The following is an 18994-nucleotide window of genomic DNA, read 5'->3' as shown; positions in this document are numbered from 1 at the left end:
CACCTCCACTCTTTAGCAGTACATTTATTAATATAGTGAATAATCAAAAAAAAAAAAAAGAGAGAGAAAGACAGGGAGGGAGAAAGGAAGACAAAAATTTGTTGAACAACCACCTAGATTAAAGATCAGCCAACTTTTTCTACAAAAGACCTGAGAGTAAATATTTTAAGACTTCACGGGTCATACAGCCTTTGTTTCAGCACTGCACTTCTTCGTTAGAATGCAAAAGTAACCAGAGATAATAGCAAGGCAATGGACATGGTTGTGTTTCATCCAGTCATTTCTATTTATAGACACTGACATTTGAATTTCATACAATTTTCACATGTCACAAATTATGATTCTTTTTATTTTTCACCCAAAAACATTTTAAAATGTAAAAACCACTCTTAGCTCTTGGTCTGCACAAAAACAGGTGGGCCAGGTTTGAAGACTCTGCCCTAGATCACTTTAACAACAATTAAGTCCAAGAAGTAGAACGTGGCGGGGTCAGGTAGATGTGTGTCTGTTGGGGAGGGGGTGAACAGAAAGACAGGCAGTACTGGGGACGGGCAAGAGAAGCTTACTTTCTTTTTGACGCAACTCCATACTTTAAAAATGCTTTTCTGTAATCATAGATTAATTATAAGAAAAAATTTTAAACTATTAGATAAATATAGTATCTAATTACCCGCTTTCCTTTTTTTTTGGGGGGGGGCATGGTAAGGTAAGGGATTTTATACAGAGTCAAATTCTTAAAATGTTAAATTTTAAAACAGCATATTTCTCTTTTCCTCTTTCTCAGAAAAGAAGGGGGGATCTGCTCTCTTCAGCTATTAATTCTAGTTCTGTAAAGAGAGTAAACCTTAGGAATTCCTCTGTTTTATATCTAATCTCAAGCCTCACTGACCTTTCATCGAGAACAATAGTGCGCACACAGTTCCGACATTCAGACCAGTTCCTCCCCTCCCACCACCCCCCTCCCCCACCTTTTCCTGGTGTTGAACTCTAGCCAAACATTAAATTACCCTGGGAAGTAAAAGGTGGATGAAAAAAAAAAAGTACAAAGGTGGTATTTGGCCTCATTCTATCAGGACACTCGATCTCAATTTAGAGAAAGAAGACTCTTTCTTTCTTAGTGTGAGAGGCTAAGAACTGGAGAACAGCACAGATTTTTCAGACAAGCCCATTTTTGTAAGTTTGCAGGTGGACTGTGCTCTTGTTTCAAGGCAGGTGGGGCTCTAGTTCAGGTGTGTGTGTGTCTATAAATCCACACCCATTTTTAACCAGAAACATCCAGAATACACTTCCAGCAAGAGCACTGACTATTTCAGGTAAGCAAGCAAAATTTCCAGATTATTTAATCAGTGGTCAAGCTCAGTTGTATTTAAAGGATCACCTTTTCACTGTATAAAACTGAGGCCTTCAGTAAGTCAGAGGGAAGTTCAGCGAAATTTTTCTTCTTTTAATAAATGAGATTTTCTTTGTTGGCTTCATACTTTCGTCAGGCGAGCGTAGGCTCCTCAGTTTTTGTCTCGTCACAAAAATTTGGAACGATGCTTTTATTCTCTACTTGTATTAATGTTACTATAATAAATTAACATTGATCAAAAGTGACCCTTTAAAAATTATGCTGCAAGTAACAATTGTTCCTCTGTTTTCTTTTTTTAATTTTCATATTGAAGTATAGCTGACTTATAGTATGCAAATTTCTGCTGTACAGCAAAGTGATCCAGTCATAAAGGACATATACGTAAGGAATATAAAGAATATATACATATATATATACACATTTTTATTTTAAATATTCTCTAAGGGGCTCTCTTCCCCAGGAAAGAGAACGGAGGGATGGAGTGAAAGTTTGGGCTTAGCAGATGCAAACTTATATATAGGATGGATAAACAACAAGGTTCTACTGTTTAGCATAGGGAACTAATTTTAATATCCTGTGAAAAGAATGTAAAATTTCACTCCCTCTTTTCTTTTACAGAGAATTTTTAAATATTTAAGTAAATGACATACGTTAAATTACTTTTGAAAAGTAAAGTACTGTCCGAAAATGCTGCCAGTGTTTATAACACCTAACTGTAGACATGTGGTTATTGGCCTCCGAGTGCAGTGTGAGCTGCTCCCAGCACATGACCACATCATGTTCATCTGTGTCCCCCAATTAGATTAACCCAGGCATCTGATACTAGAGGATTGTAAGTCATCATGTTCTATTCACCAGGGAAATGACTACTCATCCGAAACAGTAATATATAAATTGACTGTCTTCATTATAGGATATATTTAATACCTCTTTTACAATTTATCAGTGTCAAACAGAAAACAAATATTTTCATTTTTTTAAGTAGAACACTCTGACAATTATACCTAATAACTTGAAATCTGAAAAAAAAAATCAGTTCCTATTTAAATTTGGCAGCTTTAAACTAAGAAGAAGGTGAAGTTGTAACTTTTTTGCTAGAGATTCTACCTACTTATTTCTGTCTATATCATAAAGAATTTTTTCTCATGCTTCCTCCAGATTAACTGCTTCTTAACTCCTTGCTTCTAAAGATACCTGGAAGAATCTTAAGGCAACTGGGGGCTTTCTTCCCCAGAAAAGAGAATAAAGGCTCATAAAATTTTACAGTCAAATTCAGAGACTTTGAGACTTCAGGGGCTCAATCACAGATCACCTAGAAGCTCCCTGGACCCAAGTTAAGACCCTGCCTTAGATGGTTGCTTCCATTTCTACAGCCACTTTCACCCCAACAAAGCCTGCCCTCCCCACATTGGACTCTGTGTTCCAGACTCAACCATCTTTATCCCCTCCTGAAATCTACCCTTCCTTTGTTCCAACCTTTACAGTACACGATGACATCCATAAGGTAAAAGATGGCATTCTGAAATGTTTTACAGTATTACCAAGTTATAAGAACTTAAACTGTGATACTTATCAGCACCATGATTATTGTTTAACAGGGTTTCTCAATACAAAGAAATTTACAAGTGAATCCTTTCCAGATTAGGAAAGAAAATAATTTAAATAGAACCAAAGCAACCATTTTCAATCCAGGAGAGAACCGAAGGGATGCACCACTGGCAAGAGAAAGATACTGAAATGGGAGGCCTGATTTTTAAACAGGGCAGAGTTGCACACTGAAGGGCAAAAGGCTGAGTAAACGATGGGAGGATAAAGATAAAGGACTATCAAGGAACTGAAAAACAAGAACCTCCATATTCCATTTTTCCTCCCATTTCCATTTTAAGCACTAATTTTTCATGCCTCATCTTACTGTCTTGGTATAAAGTTAAAATGGTGTTTTAATCAAAAGGCAAAGATTATTAATGCATGACACTTGTCACCTTCCCACTGCATTCAGCAGGGGCAAGCCCTTTAATCAACATGATTTTATCTGAGATTTAAAGCAGCACTGTAAGCACTCAAAAGCTGTCAGAAATAGGCTTTGGGTGACTATTTGGGTGTCAACGTCATTGTACCACCCACAGGAAGCCCAAACACTGTGGCTTTTCATCAAGTGGACTTTTATTGAATTGACTGCATTTTTACAATAATTTAAAAATAAAATGTGAAAGTTCTAGATGGTTGTACCATGTCAACTCACACAAGCAAAGCAACCTGTCAGCCTAAGTTTGGTCTAACTCTTAACAAATGTCTTGATGACAGCCTGAGGTAACCTACTAGATTCTGACATTTTTTACCATCCAGTTCTGAAGGATTCTTGAGAAGACATGATGTCACACTCAGCTCTGGTCCTCTGCCTCTTATTCACCACAGTTTCTTCCAACCTTGCCATTGCTATCAAAAAGGAAAAGAGACCTCCTCAGACACTTTCAAGAGGTACTGGAATTTCATTTTATTTTCTAAACTCAGTCATTTGGATTGTTTTAAAATTCTTCATCTCTTGCCCACAGTCTAGTTATAAAACCAACTCAATTAACTGGAATTTTTTGTTGTGCGTTACTTGAAAACAGGGGAAAAAGAACTCCAGAAATTATCAGTTAATTTTAAAGAGAGAGCCAAATCAAATGGAAAAAAAAAAAATGCTGCATCTTCTATAGAAATAGTGGGAAACTGGTTTCATTGCCTATAACTTTGGTAACCAGAGTCCTAGAAAATTCTGGAAAATTCTATTGATTGATATGTCATATTGATATCCTAAATGTAATCAGGATTTCCATAGAATCTGTTCCAGTGCTCTGTCCAGTATTTATTCAGGCAAGAAAATAATTTGGAATGATTTTATACTGGGATCCCTCAAAAATTATTTTATCTCCATCCTCCAAGAATTCTGGTTAACCAAGTGTTTGCTATGCTGACTCTGGGAAACCGCTATAGTATTTTTAGACAACACTACACTGTTTAGAAAACATCTGTTTTGTACCAACTGCTTCGGCCTAAGAAACAATTATATCTTCACCTGTAAAGATATATAAATAAGATCTCAAAATTGATTCCCACATTTCCAACTACCAGAAGTGTAAAGAAAATTATTCATCTGCACATAGCTAATTCTAAATTAGTAGCACATGCCAAAAAAAACTTGACCACTAGTTGGAATGGCAATGTGAACTAAGTAATAAACAAATAGAGATAAACTATAGCATAATTTCAAATTTGAAAATATTGACTTTCCTTCCAAGTTAATTTATCCCTTAATAAATGTACTGGATGCCCACCAACTGCTCACCAATATTCATCCAAAATAATTAATTCTACTTTAGTTTAAAATCACAGAAAGTCTAAAAATATCAGTAAGCTTTTATAAAATAAATAAAAGAGGGAAATATTTTCCTAAGTGTAATTTATCATGTTATCTCCATATATACACATACAATAGTCATAAAACAATGAACTCATTACCTTAAATTGCCGAAGTCCAAACTAGTCACTGCCCTTAAAGACCCTCGAGGGCTGAATTAAACACCCTGTGTAACACCGAGTAGCATACGGAGCTGCTTGGAGTGGGGAGCAGCACCAGTTAGACAGAGACATTGTTAGGGAGAAGAGGGAATATTAATTGGAAAAAGGTAAGAAATTGTTCAATATAAAAGTGAACCCCAAAACCTTAATTTTCTTTGGAATCAAAAGAACTGCTCTGCAACCGGCACCTAGCATACAGTAAGTACTCAATAAACACATATTGAAGATGAATGAAATCTCAGATGAGAAGTAAACATAGCCAGTACTGAATTAGGAATTATGGTAACTAAAATCATGGCATCCAGTCCCATCACTTCACGGCAAATAGAAGGGGAAAAAGTGGAAACAGTGACAGATTTTATTTTCCCGGGCTCCAAAATCACCGTGGATGGTGACTGCACCATGAAATTAAAAGACACTTGCTCCTTGGAAGAAAAGCTATGACAAACCTAGACAGGATATTAAAAAGCAGAGATACCACTTTGCTGACAAGTTAAAGTTATGGTTTTTCCAGTAGTCATGTATGGATGTGAGAGTTGGACCATAAAGAAGGCTGAGTGCCAAATGATGCTTTCTAACTCTGGTGTTAGAGAAGAGTTAGACTTCTCTAGAGTCCCTTGAACTGCAAGGAGGAGATCAGACCAGCCAATCCTAAGGGAAATCAGACCTGAATATTTATGGGAAGGACTGATGCTGAGGCTGAAGCTCTAATACTTTGGCTACCTGATGCGAAGAACTGACTCATTGGAAAAGACCCTGATGCTGGGAAAGACTGAAGGCAGGAAGAGAAGGGGACAACAGAGGATGAGATGGTTGGATGGCAATATCGACTCAATGGACATGCATTTGAGCAAACTCCAGGAGATGGTGAAGGACAGGGAAGCCTGGCATGCTGCTGTCCATGGGGTTGCAAAGAGTTGGACACAATTGAGTGACTTAACAGCAACAACAATGAACAGAGACCCTGAAGACAGTTTAAATTCTGTACCACCTCTGACCTATTGTGATTATGAGGTAAAGTATATAAAAACAATTATAATACAATTATTACTATTTTGCCAAGCTATGAACAAACTGTTTGAGAGCAGGGACTATACTCCCCCACCTTTGTACACCCAGTGCCAAGTGGAGCAAGGCATATAGCAGATGTTCCTTTAATGTTTGCAGAACTAAGTTCACCAAGGGCAGAGACCAGTAATTCTTCCCATTGCTGACATTGTGGCATTGAATGGTATTTGCAAAGGAATAGGGAAATTAAGTAGGAGCCTAGTCTCAATGGCTGTTTCCAAAGGAACTTTTATAGAATGCTAAATATAGCATAAAGTTACTACATAAACTCAAGCAAAGAAAATCCTTCAGGATTACTACAGACAGGAATGATTCCTGCTATGGTGGGGGTACTAAGCTAACATAAGTTGGTCTTCCAATGCCCAGCTTCTAAAATCAGGCAAAACAAACCAACAATATTTCTGGTAAGGGAGTATAATAATACAGTCACTTTGGAAAAAGTCTGGTAGTGCCCCCAGAATGGTAAATGTACAGTTACCATTGGATCCAGCAATTCCACCTCTAGGGATAAACCCAGGGAAGATGAAAACATATGTTCACACAAAAGTTCTCCACCCATGTGTTCACAGCAGCAGTATTCATAAAATCCAAAGAGCAGAAACAACCCAAATGTTCATCAAATGATGAATGGATAAACAAAATGCAGTAGAGTGTTACAGCGGAATGGCCCAAGAACGAAGTCCTAATACGCGCAATGACGTGGATGAGCCTTGAAAACACTGTACTGCATGAAAGCATCCAGCCGTAAAATACATCACATCTTATAGGATTCCACAGACAAACATCTGGAATAAGCTAGCCTACAGACAGAAAGTGGGTTCGGTGTTTCTTAGGGTTGAGGAAATGAAAGGATTAGGTGGTGATAACTGAGTGGTAAAGGGTTTCTTTCTTCAGGTGATAAACATGTTCTCTATTGCAGTGATGGTTGCACACTATGTAATTATACCCAAAAAGTTATCTACTTTCAATGGTTGAATTATATTGTTATTAATTATATTTGATAGCCTATTAACAAACAAGCTAAAACCTGACAAAAATCATACAATCATATTTATCTTGCCTCATAATTCTGCTTCATAAGTCCTGGCCATCTTCTAAGCCATGGTATCAAAACCGAGAAACTCCAGTCTGACACACTTGAAGCATACAAAAAAATCTTGAGTACAAATTAGACTGCAAAAATTTCTATTTTCAAATTAATTCAATCGTTTCCATCTGTAGACTGAGACATTTCCAGAAAATACTTTGAAATACTTTGTGCATTCTCCTCGACAGTCATTCTTCAATCACTAGTATACATCCCCAACTCCTCCCATCACCTCTTTAAGGACCAGTAGGTTCTCTCTCTACTCCTTGTATTCGGTTTCCCTCTCCTCCACTCTTTTGGATGCTTCCAAAATAACTGTGTTTTATTGGTTTATCTCTCAACCATGAAATTTCCACAGCAGAAGTTTTTATCTGTTAAAACTCAAAAGCAAAATTTGAAATTCTGTTTTTTCATGATGTATTCTGATTTTAAAGGCATCCACATCTCTCAGTACTCAAGCTTCAAGGACACAAGACAGTATAGTCCAATATATTCCTAATAGATTTACAAAGTGTGCATGGGGTTCCCAGGGGGCGCTAGTGGTAAAGAACCCACCTGGCAATGCAGGAGATGCAAGAGACTTGGGTTCCATCCCTGGGTCAGGAAGATCCCCTGGAGGAGGAAACGGCAACCCACTCCAGTATTCTTGCCTGGAGAATCCCATGGACAGAGAAGCATGGCGGGCTACAGTCCACAGGTCACAAAGAGTCGGACATGACTGAAGCAACTTAGCACCAGCACTTACAAAGCATGCAGATTACCTAGTCTTCTCCTGTATAATCTGAAAGCCAGAGTTCTCCTGTGGTCCAAAGATATCTTATCAATCACCACTAACCATAATAGCATCTACTGAATATTTACTAGGTTCAAGGCCATGGGTGTTGAGATGTCAAACAGAGTTACAAAACCTCAGCACTACCATCTAAAAGGATACAACCTCTTCCTATCTAGTTATAATCATGCCCTCTATATCAAATTTCACATGTGCATTTCAGAACTCTTCAGGGGTCCTGAGTTGATACACAGATTTCCCTTTTCTGTTTTAGGATGGGGAGATGACATCACTTGGGTGCAGACTTATGAGGAAGGTCTCTTTCATACTCAGAAAAGGTAAAATACCTCTCATTCAGCTTTGACAGATGATACACATACCTCATCATTGAGAGCCAAAAAACTAGCAAGTTAGCTTTTGAAAGGACACAGTAACAATTTGCTCTGATATTGAGTGCTGTTTAAACTAAGAGTTGCTATTAGAATTTTTTATAAACAAGAGTTCTAAATATCCTTGTGTTAATTCTTCAATAACCCAGGCAAGCTTTTATACTGAGGAATAAGTGACTTAACATTTTATTAGTGTCAGACATACAAAATAATGATTGGATATTTGTATATATTGCAGAATGGTACAGCAATAAGTCTAGTTTAGACTTATTAAAGACTTATTTAAACAACATCCACCAAGTAAACTTTTGAATATAAGCTGCATACACAAAACACCTTTACACACTGGGCATTATACAAGCTTAGAAAGAAACCTGGTTTACAGCAGTGCTTCTCAAGGCTGTCTGATTATCAGAACAATTCAGAGAGCCTTGTTTAAAATCCACATTCATGGTCAGCCAGTCCAGTACTTACTGAGTACCCACTGCTATGTGCCAGGCATTGTTCTATACTCAATGACCAAGAGTGACATGATTTTTATCCTTGAAGATCTACTGACTTTGAGGGGATAGAGCTGAGACACTTACATTTTTAAAAGCATCCCAAATGTTTATCAACTGTCAAAAGAGCATTCAATTCAACTCTTCAAAGAAAAAGGAAAGATTCCGAATAATTGAGTAACACACTCTCAACACTGGACGAACATTACCAAAAACCACAGAAAAGTTTACAGAATAATCTTATTATCAAAGAGAAATGCAAACAGTAAACAATATATTAGCAAAGAGGAGCCAGCAGAATACTTAAAAAACACACTCTGATAAAGTGAAATTCAGTTTGGGAATGCCAGAAGATTCAAGATTAAGAAATCTGTTAAAATAATCTAATATTCATAAGGACACAAATCATCCAAGTGTCTCCTATCAACATCAATGGTGAAGAGGCATTTACAATAATGCCAAATCCATACTGGAGCTTTTTAAACTTTTATCCAACAATATCCATTTATTTTTATTTATCCTAACAAAGAAATATCCATCCCAGTAAAAACAAACAAACAAAAAAAACAAACAAACCTAAAAACCCAGTATCACGCTTACTGGGAAAATCAATTAAAGTATCCCGCTGATGGGATTCTTTAATCACCACAATTACTAACATTGTTCTCGAGACACCAGTCAATGCAATTAGATGAAAAAAACTTAAGAAGAGTGTGAAAGTGTCTTCATTTGCAGACGTTGACTGTGTACATGAGAAACTTGACAATCAACTCTAAGTATTTAGAAGTATGGAAATTAAGTTAAATTGTGAAGTCTCTCAGTCGTGTCCGACTCTTTGCGACCCCATGGACTGTAGCCTAATGCCCAGAAACCAGTGGCAACCAGTGGCATATATATATATATATATATATATATATATATATATATATGTAAATAAAATTAAAGGACTTCCCAGGTGGTGCCAGTGATAAAGAACCTGCCTGCCAATTCAGGAGATGTAAGAGACATGGGTATGACCCCTGGGTCAGGAAGATCCCCTACAGGAGGGCATGGCAATCCACTCCAGTATTCTTGCCTGGACAGTCTCATGGACAGAGGAGCCTGGTGGGCTACAGTTCATCGGCTGACAGAGTCGGACATGACTAAAGTGACTTAGCACACACACATAGAAAATTAAAGTGGTTAAATAGCAGAAAAAAAGACAAAACATCTCAGGATAAATGACAGAAAATGCACGAAATCTATTATGAACTGAATGTACTACTGAAAAAATTACAAAGCTATGACAAGAGTTCTGTGTTCTTATATAGGAAGACTCAACATTGTAAAAATGTCAATTCTCTTTATACTTCAAATTTTTTAAAGACAATCACAATATATTAGTACAATTTTTGTTTAAAATTTAATTCTAAAATTGAAATGGGGACACAGACACAAATAGGAACATTCTGAAAAAGAAACCAGTGGGGACTAGCCTTTAATCAATATGTAACATTTTACCAAACTACAATAAAACAATATGTTACTGGTAAATGAACTGAACAGAAAGGAGACAATAGAAATAAAACCAGAGACAACAGAAACTGTGTATGTGGGAAAGTAGCATTTTAAATCAGGAATAGGGGACACAGCGTATGTAAAACAATTACTGTTAGAATTTGAGAGTCATGTGGAAAATAAACTTGGATCCATACCTCACATTTTACACTGAAATAAATTACAAAGATTAATTACAAGGATGAAAGCATTAAGGTACTAGAATATACCACTGCAATATTTTATTTCTTTAACTTCTTGCAGTATGGAAGGGCTGATATCACGGTGAGGCATGAGGCATGCCAAGGACGCAGAAACAAAGCACATAGTTTTTTGCCCTCGGTGCTACTCTTGCCTCAACTTTGTATTTCTTCAGGCTTGAGTATTGCCAAAGTTAAAAAGGAAAAAAAAAAAAAATAGGAAATGTGAAGCTGGTAAATGTTAGCTTTCTATGTTATAAATTTTAAAAGTTGTAGGATTTATTTTACCTAAAATTAATGTAAATTCTAAGTTTGAGGATTAAATGAAATTATTAACAACTCAAAGTTTGTTATTTTCTTTGAGGTCATATTTCATATAATTACCTCTGTTCTTTTAAAGACTTATGATTTATATTTTTACATGTCTCTTTTTGGACCCAACATCCTCTCAAAATTAAACATTAAAAAATATCTTATGTATCCAAATCATAATTCATTTATCCTTTACTATAGTCAACATTCTAACTTTTCTCTAATTCTAAACAGCAGTCAATTAACTACCATAAAAATTTTTTTTCCAACAGTTAAAATCAATCTGACACTGAAAAATATATAGGAAGGGAACTGTCATTGAGATTGCTTATAGAATTATGACAAGAGTGAAAGTTGGTAAAAATAACCAAATATTAATAGCCTTTTTGCAAACTAAAAACAGAAGAAAATAAGTAAAAACTTTATTCTCCTAAAATTTTATACCACATGTTCACTGGAAATGAACGTCTTGTTCATATCCTTTCAACTTTGGAGACAGAATCGACTCTTTCTAACTGTACTACAGTATATGTAAGAATGATCTGGTCAACTTCTTAAGCTATGATTCCTGGACCTCACTCCCAGATTCTGATTGGGCGGACCCGGAGGGAGTCAGAAATTTATGTTTCTAATGAGCTACATTTCTGGTAAGGCTGATGCTTCAGTTCTGGGGTCATTTTATGAATAACACTACTATAGATTACAATGCTGTGATTTGTCAACCTGAGAATTTTAGTTAATGTCTTACAGAAAGTATGAAAACCTTAAATCTAATTTCCTTGTACAGTTTGACTTGAATGAATCACTTGACTCAATTTCACACTCTCTCTGTTTAGTAACAAGCCTCTGATGGTTATTCATCACTTAGAAGACTGTCAATACTGCCAAGGTAATTTACGCTTTTAAGATCATATTGTATTTTCAATATGAAGTAAGAAAGTGACCTAGTTACAAATTAAGAAGGCACTCGAAACTGAAAAAAAAAAAAAAGACAATTGATAGAGTACCACCATTTTACTAAGGGGCTTACTAACTACAATGATTGTTAGCAATCTACTGAATATATTTATATTATGTGTCCTTCAGGATTTTACATCTCTCTGCATCCCCTGCCCCCGAGAAAGGTGGGAAAACTGGCTGAAAAGATGATGCTTTAACCAATGAGTCAATGAATTAAGTGACATTATAAAACTGGTGATTTCAATGTGATTATCCCTTGATGTTCCCCCCCACCTTGGATAGACTGGATAGCAATAGTCCCTCATTGCTTTCCAAAGAGAGACAGAGTAGCAATGGGCCAATCAACTATTAACATCCAAGTTATAGAAGCAAACAAACGCAAAATACTAGCTTTATTTTGCTACATTATTTTAAAGTAATCTTGATCCTTGAAACTAACTGGCATTATCTTTCCCCACAGCACTAAAAAAAGTATTTGCCCAAAATACAGAAATACAAGAAATGGCTCAGAATAATTTCATCATGCTGAATCTCATGGTACATGATCTCTACAATTTTTTTTAATATTTCAATTCAATGGAAAAGTTTAATCTCTTCTAGTTTTTATTTAAAGGCTAAAAGAGCTATACAATATTAGTGGACATAGAATGTTATATAGAATTATAAGAGGCTAAAATATACAATTTACTGAAAATCTGTTTACATAAAGTGTTTTTAAATCAACTGTTAAAAACAATCCAATCCAATAACATTTTTTTTCTTCTTTTGCTAGCATGAGACCACAGATAAGAATTTATCACCTGATGGACAGTATGTGCCTAGAATCATGTTTGTGGGTAATTGTGTAATCTCTTTCCATCAGATTTACAAAATCAGTAGCCTTCTTGCTTTCATTTACTTTCAAATGTTAGTTCATTTGAAACTATTCCTTTTAATACTAGTTGAAGTACTATTCCTTTTAAAGGGGAGTCATTAGTAACCCAGTCAACAACAGCTCTTGTTAGCTCAACAATCAAACTCATTATATCTATATTTGCAACTTATAAATATTAAAGTTTTATTTGTAAATTAACTCATGCTATTAAGTCAATCCCCAAAATACTTTCAATACAGTTCTCTAAACTATGTTGATAGAGAGCTATAGCACACTAAAATGGAAATTCTGATTAATTCATCATGAATTAACATGTATGAAAACTGATTTAGCTTGTAAATATGCTTAACGTTTGTTTCAGAGCTAGAGGCATGAATGGTTTTCAGAAATTTAAAAAAATACATAAGTAACTTATTTTCTGTGGGCAGATCCTTCTTTAACAGTCAGAGCTGATATAACTGGAAGATACTCGAACAGATTATATACATATGAACCTCAGGATTTACCACTATGTAAGTATTCTCATATTATCTTTAACAGTGATGCTAGCAACACTTGACTGTTAGAAGGGTGAGTGATGCCCTCCATCAGCACTTTCCCTCAAACAGTGCTTCCCACCCATCATAGTTCCTGGGGTTGGCAGTGGTGGTTGTGGTCAAAATGTAAACTCTTAGCTCCAGTTGACATCAGAATTTCTGGGACAACTTGGAATCTCTTCTCAACAGGGATCTCTAACAGTCCTTGTGATCACTAAATGTTAAGACCATCAAACAGGATAGAGTACACACTAAAATTACACTTTAAGAAAACCAGTCCATTCTCTTATCAAAGATCATATATGATTCCCTCAAAGTGATTAACAATTAAATCTCTTCCTCAGTCTAATTTGGGACTTTCATTCTTAACAACAGTCACTATTAGCTATGCTTAATAAGATAGTTATGCTTGTCATATCCAACAAAACTAATACAAAATAATCAGTTCACAAAACAGATACCCCCTCAAATCCCTCTGATAAAATTCTTTAACATAAAGGTAATTAATCAGCTCTTAAAGGTCTAATCCCTAAATTTATGTGTATACTTTTATATAATAGTTTTTAATATTGCAGATAAATCCCCATATCTTTATAGTTGTTAAACAGGTTGATTTTAGATTCATGGTTAATTATAACATTTTATACTCTCATTTACTGACAATATATATTTACTTTATTACAGTGATAGAAAACATGAAGAAAGCATTGAAACGTATTCAATCCGAGTTATAATATATTACCTCTAAGAGGTCAAAAGTCATGAAGAAAATCTTCTGGTTAACTGACCAAAACTAAATGGGTGGGTATATGAATTCTGTAACATTATCATTTAGATTCTGAATGTGCTTGAATATTCTTATGAAGGTAAGATGATATTTCAATAAAAGTCAAAACCTGAGCATGACAATGTTGTGGTCTGCCTGCCCTGGTAGCAAAGAAAGCCTTTCCTGAGCTGACAGCTACAGTGGAGACCTAAGAAAAAGGCATCGGCGCTGGTTGTTTCTATTTTCTGATCTATCATTCCTTCCACCAAGTAATCTACTTATTTCTGACCCCTCTATCACATAGAACATGCAAGCTTAGGTCATGCTTGATCTTCATGTCCCCAAAGCAAACGGATTCATCTCTATCCACTTATTGTTTGAACTTTTAGCAGCGCAACTCTTACAATTAACCATTTACTTTTTATCTCTGATTATAATAAATTTAAATAACATTTTAAACTTTAAATACGTTTTTCTTATTAGGTGGATATTTACCACTTAATAATTTTAAGAAGAACAAAACTGTCTCCAGAATAATAAAGAATTCCTCCAACTAACTAGCTGAAGAGCAATCTATACACTCTAAAATTATCAAATGTTCAACCACCAACTTAATTCTTCACAGGAAACTTCTGGAGGATCATATCCACGTCTTCTATGCCTTCAAATAACAGTCCCCCTAAATCCTAATTTTTTATGGACAAAATTTCCATCATCAGTTGGAGTAATTCTAGTTACTGATGAAAATCTCTTAAGCAGCTGAGATTAATATTCAGAAGGGTGTGAATGTTTGAGATGGGCAAAAATTATCCTAATCCATAGGATTTGGCTGCATTTAAATAACTTGATCTTAGACACAAAGGTACACTATCTTATAAGACAGATATACAACATTCATGATGTTGATATCTAATTAATTCCAATGTTTCATGAGTCAGAGAAAGAAAAGTTTCTTTCAGATTTTACTTATTATTCAGTTCATTTTAAGCAGACTTTTAGCAACTGATCAATTAGATATAAATAGGTTACAATGCAGTTCAGTTGCTCAGTCGTGTCCAACTCTTTGCCATGGACTGTAGCATACCAGGCTTCCCTGTCCATCACCAACTCCCAGAGCTTGCTCAAACTCATACCCATGTAGTCAGTGATGCCATCCAACCATCTCATCCTCTGTCGTCCCCTTCTCCTTCTGCCTTCAGTCTTTCCCAGGATCAGGGTCTTTTCCAGTGAGTCAGTTCTTCGAATCAGGTGGCCAAAGTATTGGAGTTTCAGCTTCAGCATCAGTCCTTCCAATGAATATTCAGGACTGATTTCCTTTAGGATGGACTGGTTGGATCTCCTTGCTGTCCAAGGGACTCTCAAGAGTCTTCTCCAACACCACAGTTCAAAGGCATCAATTCTGCAGCGCTGAGCTTTCTTTACAGTCCAACTCTCACATCCATACATGACCACTGGAAAACCATAGCTTTGACTAGACGGACCTTTATTGGCAAAGTAATGTCTTTGCTTTTTACATAACCATCAATATTAGATATCTATGTATCCCCTTTGCAAAAGAATATTAAATATCCTATTTTTATTTTAGATCAAAGTCTAGAGTTTTTTTTAATGCATTCTAAGAGACCAAAGTATATGTGTATTCTCTATAGTAATTTAATATATGAAGAGTAATATAACTGATTTCATTGTTGCATAAATAGTACAGAGGCAGAAAATGTCAGTGGTTATTTGCAGTGAACTAAGAAGGAATTAGCTGATAGTTGCAGTCTTAAGAACTAATAAAATAGAATATTCACTTGTTTTTCTTCAAGTAGTGTAAAAATGTTACTAAATGATAAACTGATTATTCTTTACCATGAAAATATATGTGCCTTTATATGTTTTCATATGTAAATTATATAATTCAAGTATGAATAGAATTACACATACAAGAACATTTACTATACATATAATGTAACTTATTTTCAAATAATGTGTACAATCAATGTAATCTTGCAACCAATTTAGTCTCCATCTCTACTCTAACAATTAAAATTCTATATCTTAGCTGATATTTCTGATGTCTTCATTTTATAAACTCAGTGGTTTAGACTCCATCATTCGTGGTTACCCGAGATTTGAAATGCAGGACTAAGCAGAGAACACATGTGCACATGTAACTTAACTTCCATTACTTTCAGCCGTGTAACCTCTAAAAAGGTATTTATTCCATCATTAATACACCCAATATTAAGAATTATATTACTTATGCTAACTATCTGAAACAATATGTACAATTCCGAGTGTACAGGCATTTTCATAGAGAAGTCTGGGGAACTTTCATTTACATTTCAAAGAAATAATAGTTTTTAAAAGTTACATATTCAAAAGGAGATTAGGATTGTCAGTAAAGAAATTCCAGTTGAATTTAAATGAGAGATTAGCAACCTTTTTTTAAAAATAAAAGTATATCCTAGGCAACATGTAAGACACAGTTATACTAAAAGCATATTTGCCGTTTATGTGAAATTCACATTTAACTGGGTGACCTGTACTTTCATTTCCTAACACTGGCAACCCCTGTCTAGAGTTACTATACAAGCTGCCCCATCTCATTTTTTGCCGAAAATAGCAACATTCCTCTTTTTTGTAACATTTCTATTTCAAGTCAATCAATTCCTAAATTCCAGAAAGTAACTTCAATTATTTTATAGCACTTAATCTGTCCCAATTAAGTTTATATGCTGTGCCATACACTGTGTTTGATACTATAGATCCAAAGGTAAGATAAAAATAAGGCAATTCTGTTCCCGAGAGTTCCTAATCAAATGGTAAGATCCATCATGAGGCTGGCCCTGACTCCAAGTGGGGCTTCACAGAAGATGCAGTGTCCATGCATCTCTATATATCCCACCATCACAGAAATCCACATGGTTAAACAATAAAACACATTATAGGGGCTAAAGAAATTATCTTCATTGATTTTAACTTGAAAATGCAAAAGTGTACCAGGTTTCCTTAGTAAGGTCCTTCAGAATTTTAGATTAGGTTAAGATTCTGTGCCAAGCTTCAGACGAACTTTAACATAGAGGATCACATACTATAAAGACTGAGACAGATGTGCTTGAGAATCTCCAGTAGCACTCCTTGAACAGTACTGCACTGAAAGTGACCGTAACAGGACGTCTGTGTATTCACAAACATCCTTACTGTGTAACAAAAGATAACCTCCCCTCCCCCCTCCTCCATTTTAAACATTGTTTCTAATGCAACGTTTATTTTTTCACAAAAGAAAAGCACTTGGCTGCTGAAAGGCAGCCTCTCTCACATCCACGCATGCACACCCCCTCATAAAATACATGGTGACTGCTTCAGGGGGAGGCAAGACCGTGGCAACCACCTAGAGTACGATGCCATTACGTGTGTAATTCCCCCATGGTTACAGTGCTGAACTTTATGAACATCAGTTTATGAACATCAGTCTGTCCTTAAAAGATGAAATGAACCCACAGCTTTGAAATCAGGCAACTGGATTTTTGGGAAGTAGTGACGGGCTCCTGCAACTTCTTGAAGTACCTTGTAAGTGTTTTCAAGGACAGGATACTGTTACAGGTTGAATTGGGTTCCCCCGAAATTCAGGGGTTGCAGTCTTAAATCCTCCAGTGTTTCCAAATGTGACCTTATTTGAAAATAGGGTCACTGAAGGTCTTATTGACCAAGATGAGGTAAGACTGGAGGAGCGTGGGCCCCAAAACCAGTATGACTGACATTCTAACAAAAAAGGGGATTTTGAACATAGAATCATGCACAGAGACAGAATATCATGTGAAGAGGAAGGCAGAGATCCCGGTGATGCTACAGAAGCCAAGCAATGCTGCACGTTACAGGCAACAGCAAGAAGCCAGATGAGAGTGAACAGATCACCCTTCACAGCAATCAGAAAGAACCAGTCTTGCCAATCAATACCTTGATCTGGGACTCCTAGCCTCATCTGTGAGAGGATAAGTTTCTGTTGTTTTAAGTCAGCCTGTGTGTGGTCGGGGTTGTCAGGACAACCCTAGCAAACCAATCCACATGCTGTCCCCTCCCCCACCCCCAGTTTGGGGGTAAGGAGACACCAAAGTTTCTCCTACGACTGGAGAATCATTTCTCCCTGTAAATTTGCTTTACTCCCCTACCCTCCAAACAAATTTCTGCCCAGCAAAATGTTACTTTAGTACACAAAGACCTTTACATAATTGGTCGTCAGGTTTATGAAACATGAAAACTAATGCTGCGGTTTTAATGCAGAAACAAAAGTCACACCCAGAGAAAGAGCTGATTATCACATTTGGTATTTTTAGTTATTATTAAAGCAAACATACCAAACTCTCTAGTTCCGGGCACTGAGCTGAGATCTTACTCATTAATACCTCATCACAAATGTGAAATACCGTGCCCCTCACTTATGATTAGCTGGGGCCTGAAGATGTTCAATAACTTGATGAAAAAAAAAAAAAAAAGAAATGTCACAAAGCTAATTAGCAGAGCCAGTACTCAAACCCAGCAAGTTTGGCCCCAGGGTCAACACACTTAACCACCATATTATTCCGCTTTAGAGCTGTATGTTGTGAAAAACAGGATTTAATCAAAACTGACAGTGTGCAATAACGGAAAACATGTAATGTGTATTCTTTATAAAAGAAGAGCAGTGCACATTGATTCCAATTAACATTTTATAGAAACACTGTACGCAGTCCCGCTATTCTCGGCTTGGAGATTTCACCCCCAACAAACCAAAAAACTCGCTTCCACCAGCTTTCGGTGATTCTGCAATTCATTCCCAACATGGGCATTTAAGGGAACCAAGAGAAACGGACAGGACGGTGTGATTTACGGTCCCAAACACACCTCCTCGTGAACAACGGCGGATATAAATGACCCGCTAGTCCTACTTTATCACTCTACTGCACCGTACCCACAGGAAACTTTCCAAGAAAGCAGCTTCCTTTTGGCAGAATTCTTCATTCTTAAAGACGTCCTTCCAGGTACCACTACTACGGAGAGCGCAGCTTGCGGGACCAGCTCTCCGTCAGTCCTGACGTCAGCAGCGTTTCCCCCGCC

The 18994-nt window shown here is 36.3% G+C and overlaps 1 protein-coding gene across 1 annotated transcript; it reads left to right on the top strand.

Annotated features, from left to right (window-relative positions):
- Positions 1–1181: 1181 nt before the first annotated feature.
- Positions 1182–14052, top strand: AGR3 (anterior gradient 3, protein disulphide isomerase family member). Its single transcript, XM_069587633.1, has 8 exons — positions 1182–1313; positions 3698–3829; positions 8114–8177; positions 11613–11665; positions 12197–12273; positions 12509–12572; positions 13039–13122; positions 13831–14052. The coding sequence occupies exons 2-8, from the start codon at positions 3721–3723 to the stop codon at positions 13878–13880; spliced, it is 501 nt and encodes a 166-aa protein (XP_069443734.1). The 5' UTR covers positions 1182–1313; positions 3698–3720; the 3' UTR covers positions 13881–14052.
- Positions 14053–18994: the final 4942 nt, after the last annotated feature.

This window comes from Ovis canadensis, chromosome 4, assembly GCF_042477335.2.
Source record: "Ovis canadensis isolate MfBH-ARS-UI-01 breed Bighorn chromosome 4, ARS-UI_OviCan_v2, whole genome shotgun sequence".
Classification (NCBI taxonomy): Eukaryota; Metazoa; Chordata; class Mammalia; order Artiodactyla; family Bovidae; genus Ovis; species Ovis canadensis.
Note: the sequence above shows the minus strand (reverse complement) of the source record. Positions and strands in the feature narration are given on the sequence as shown.

Bases quoted from the DNA above. Each gene is read 5' to 3' on its own strand.
- AGR3 (XM_069587633.1), top strand. From the start codon at position 3,721: ATGATGTCACACTCAGCTCTGGTCCTCTGCCTCTTATTCACCACAGTT. The intron at 8,178-11,612 runs GTAAAATACCTC...CTCTCTGTTTAG, and splicing joins CTCTTTCATACTCAGAAAAG to TAACAAGCCTCTGATGGTTA. The intron at 12,274-12,508 runs GTACATGATCTC...TTCTTTTGCTAG, and splicing joins TCATCATGCTGAATCTCATG to CATGAGACCACAGATAAGAA.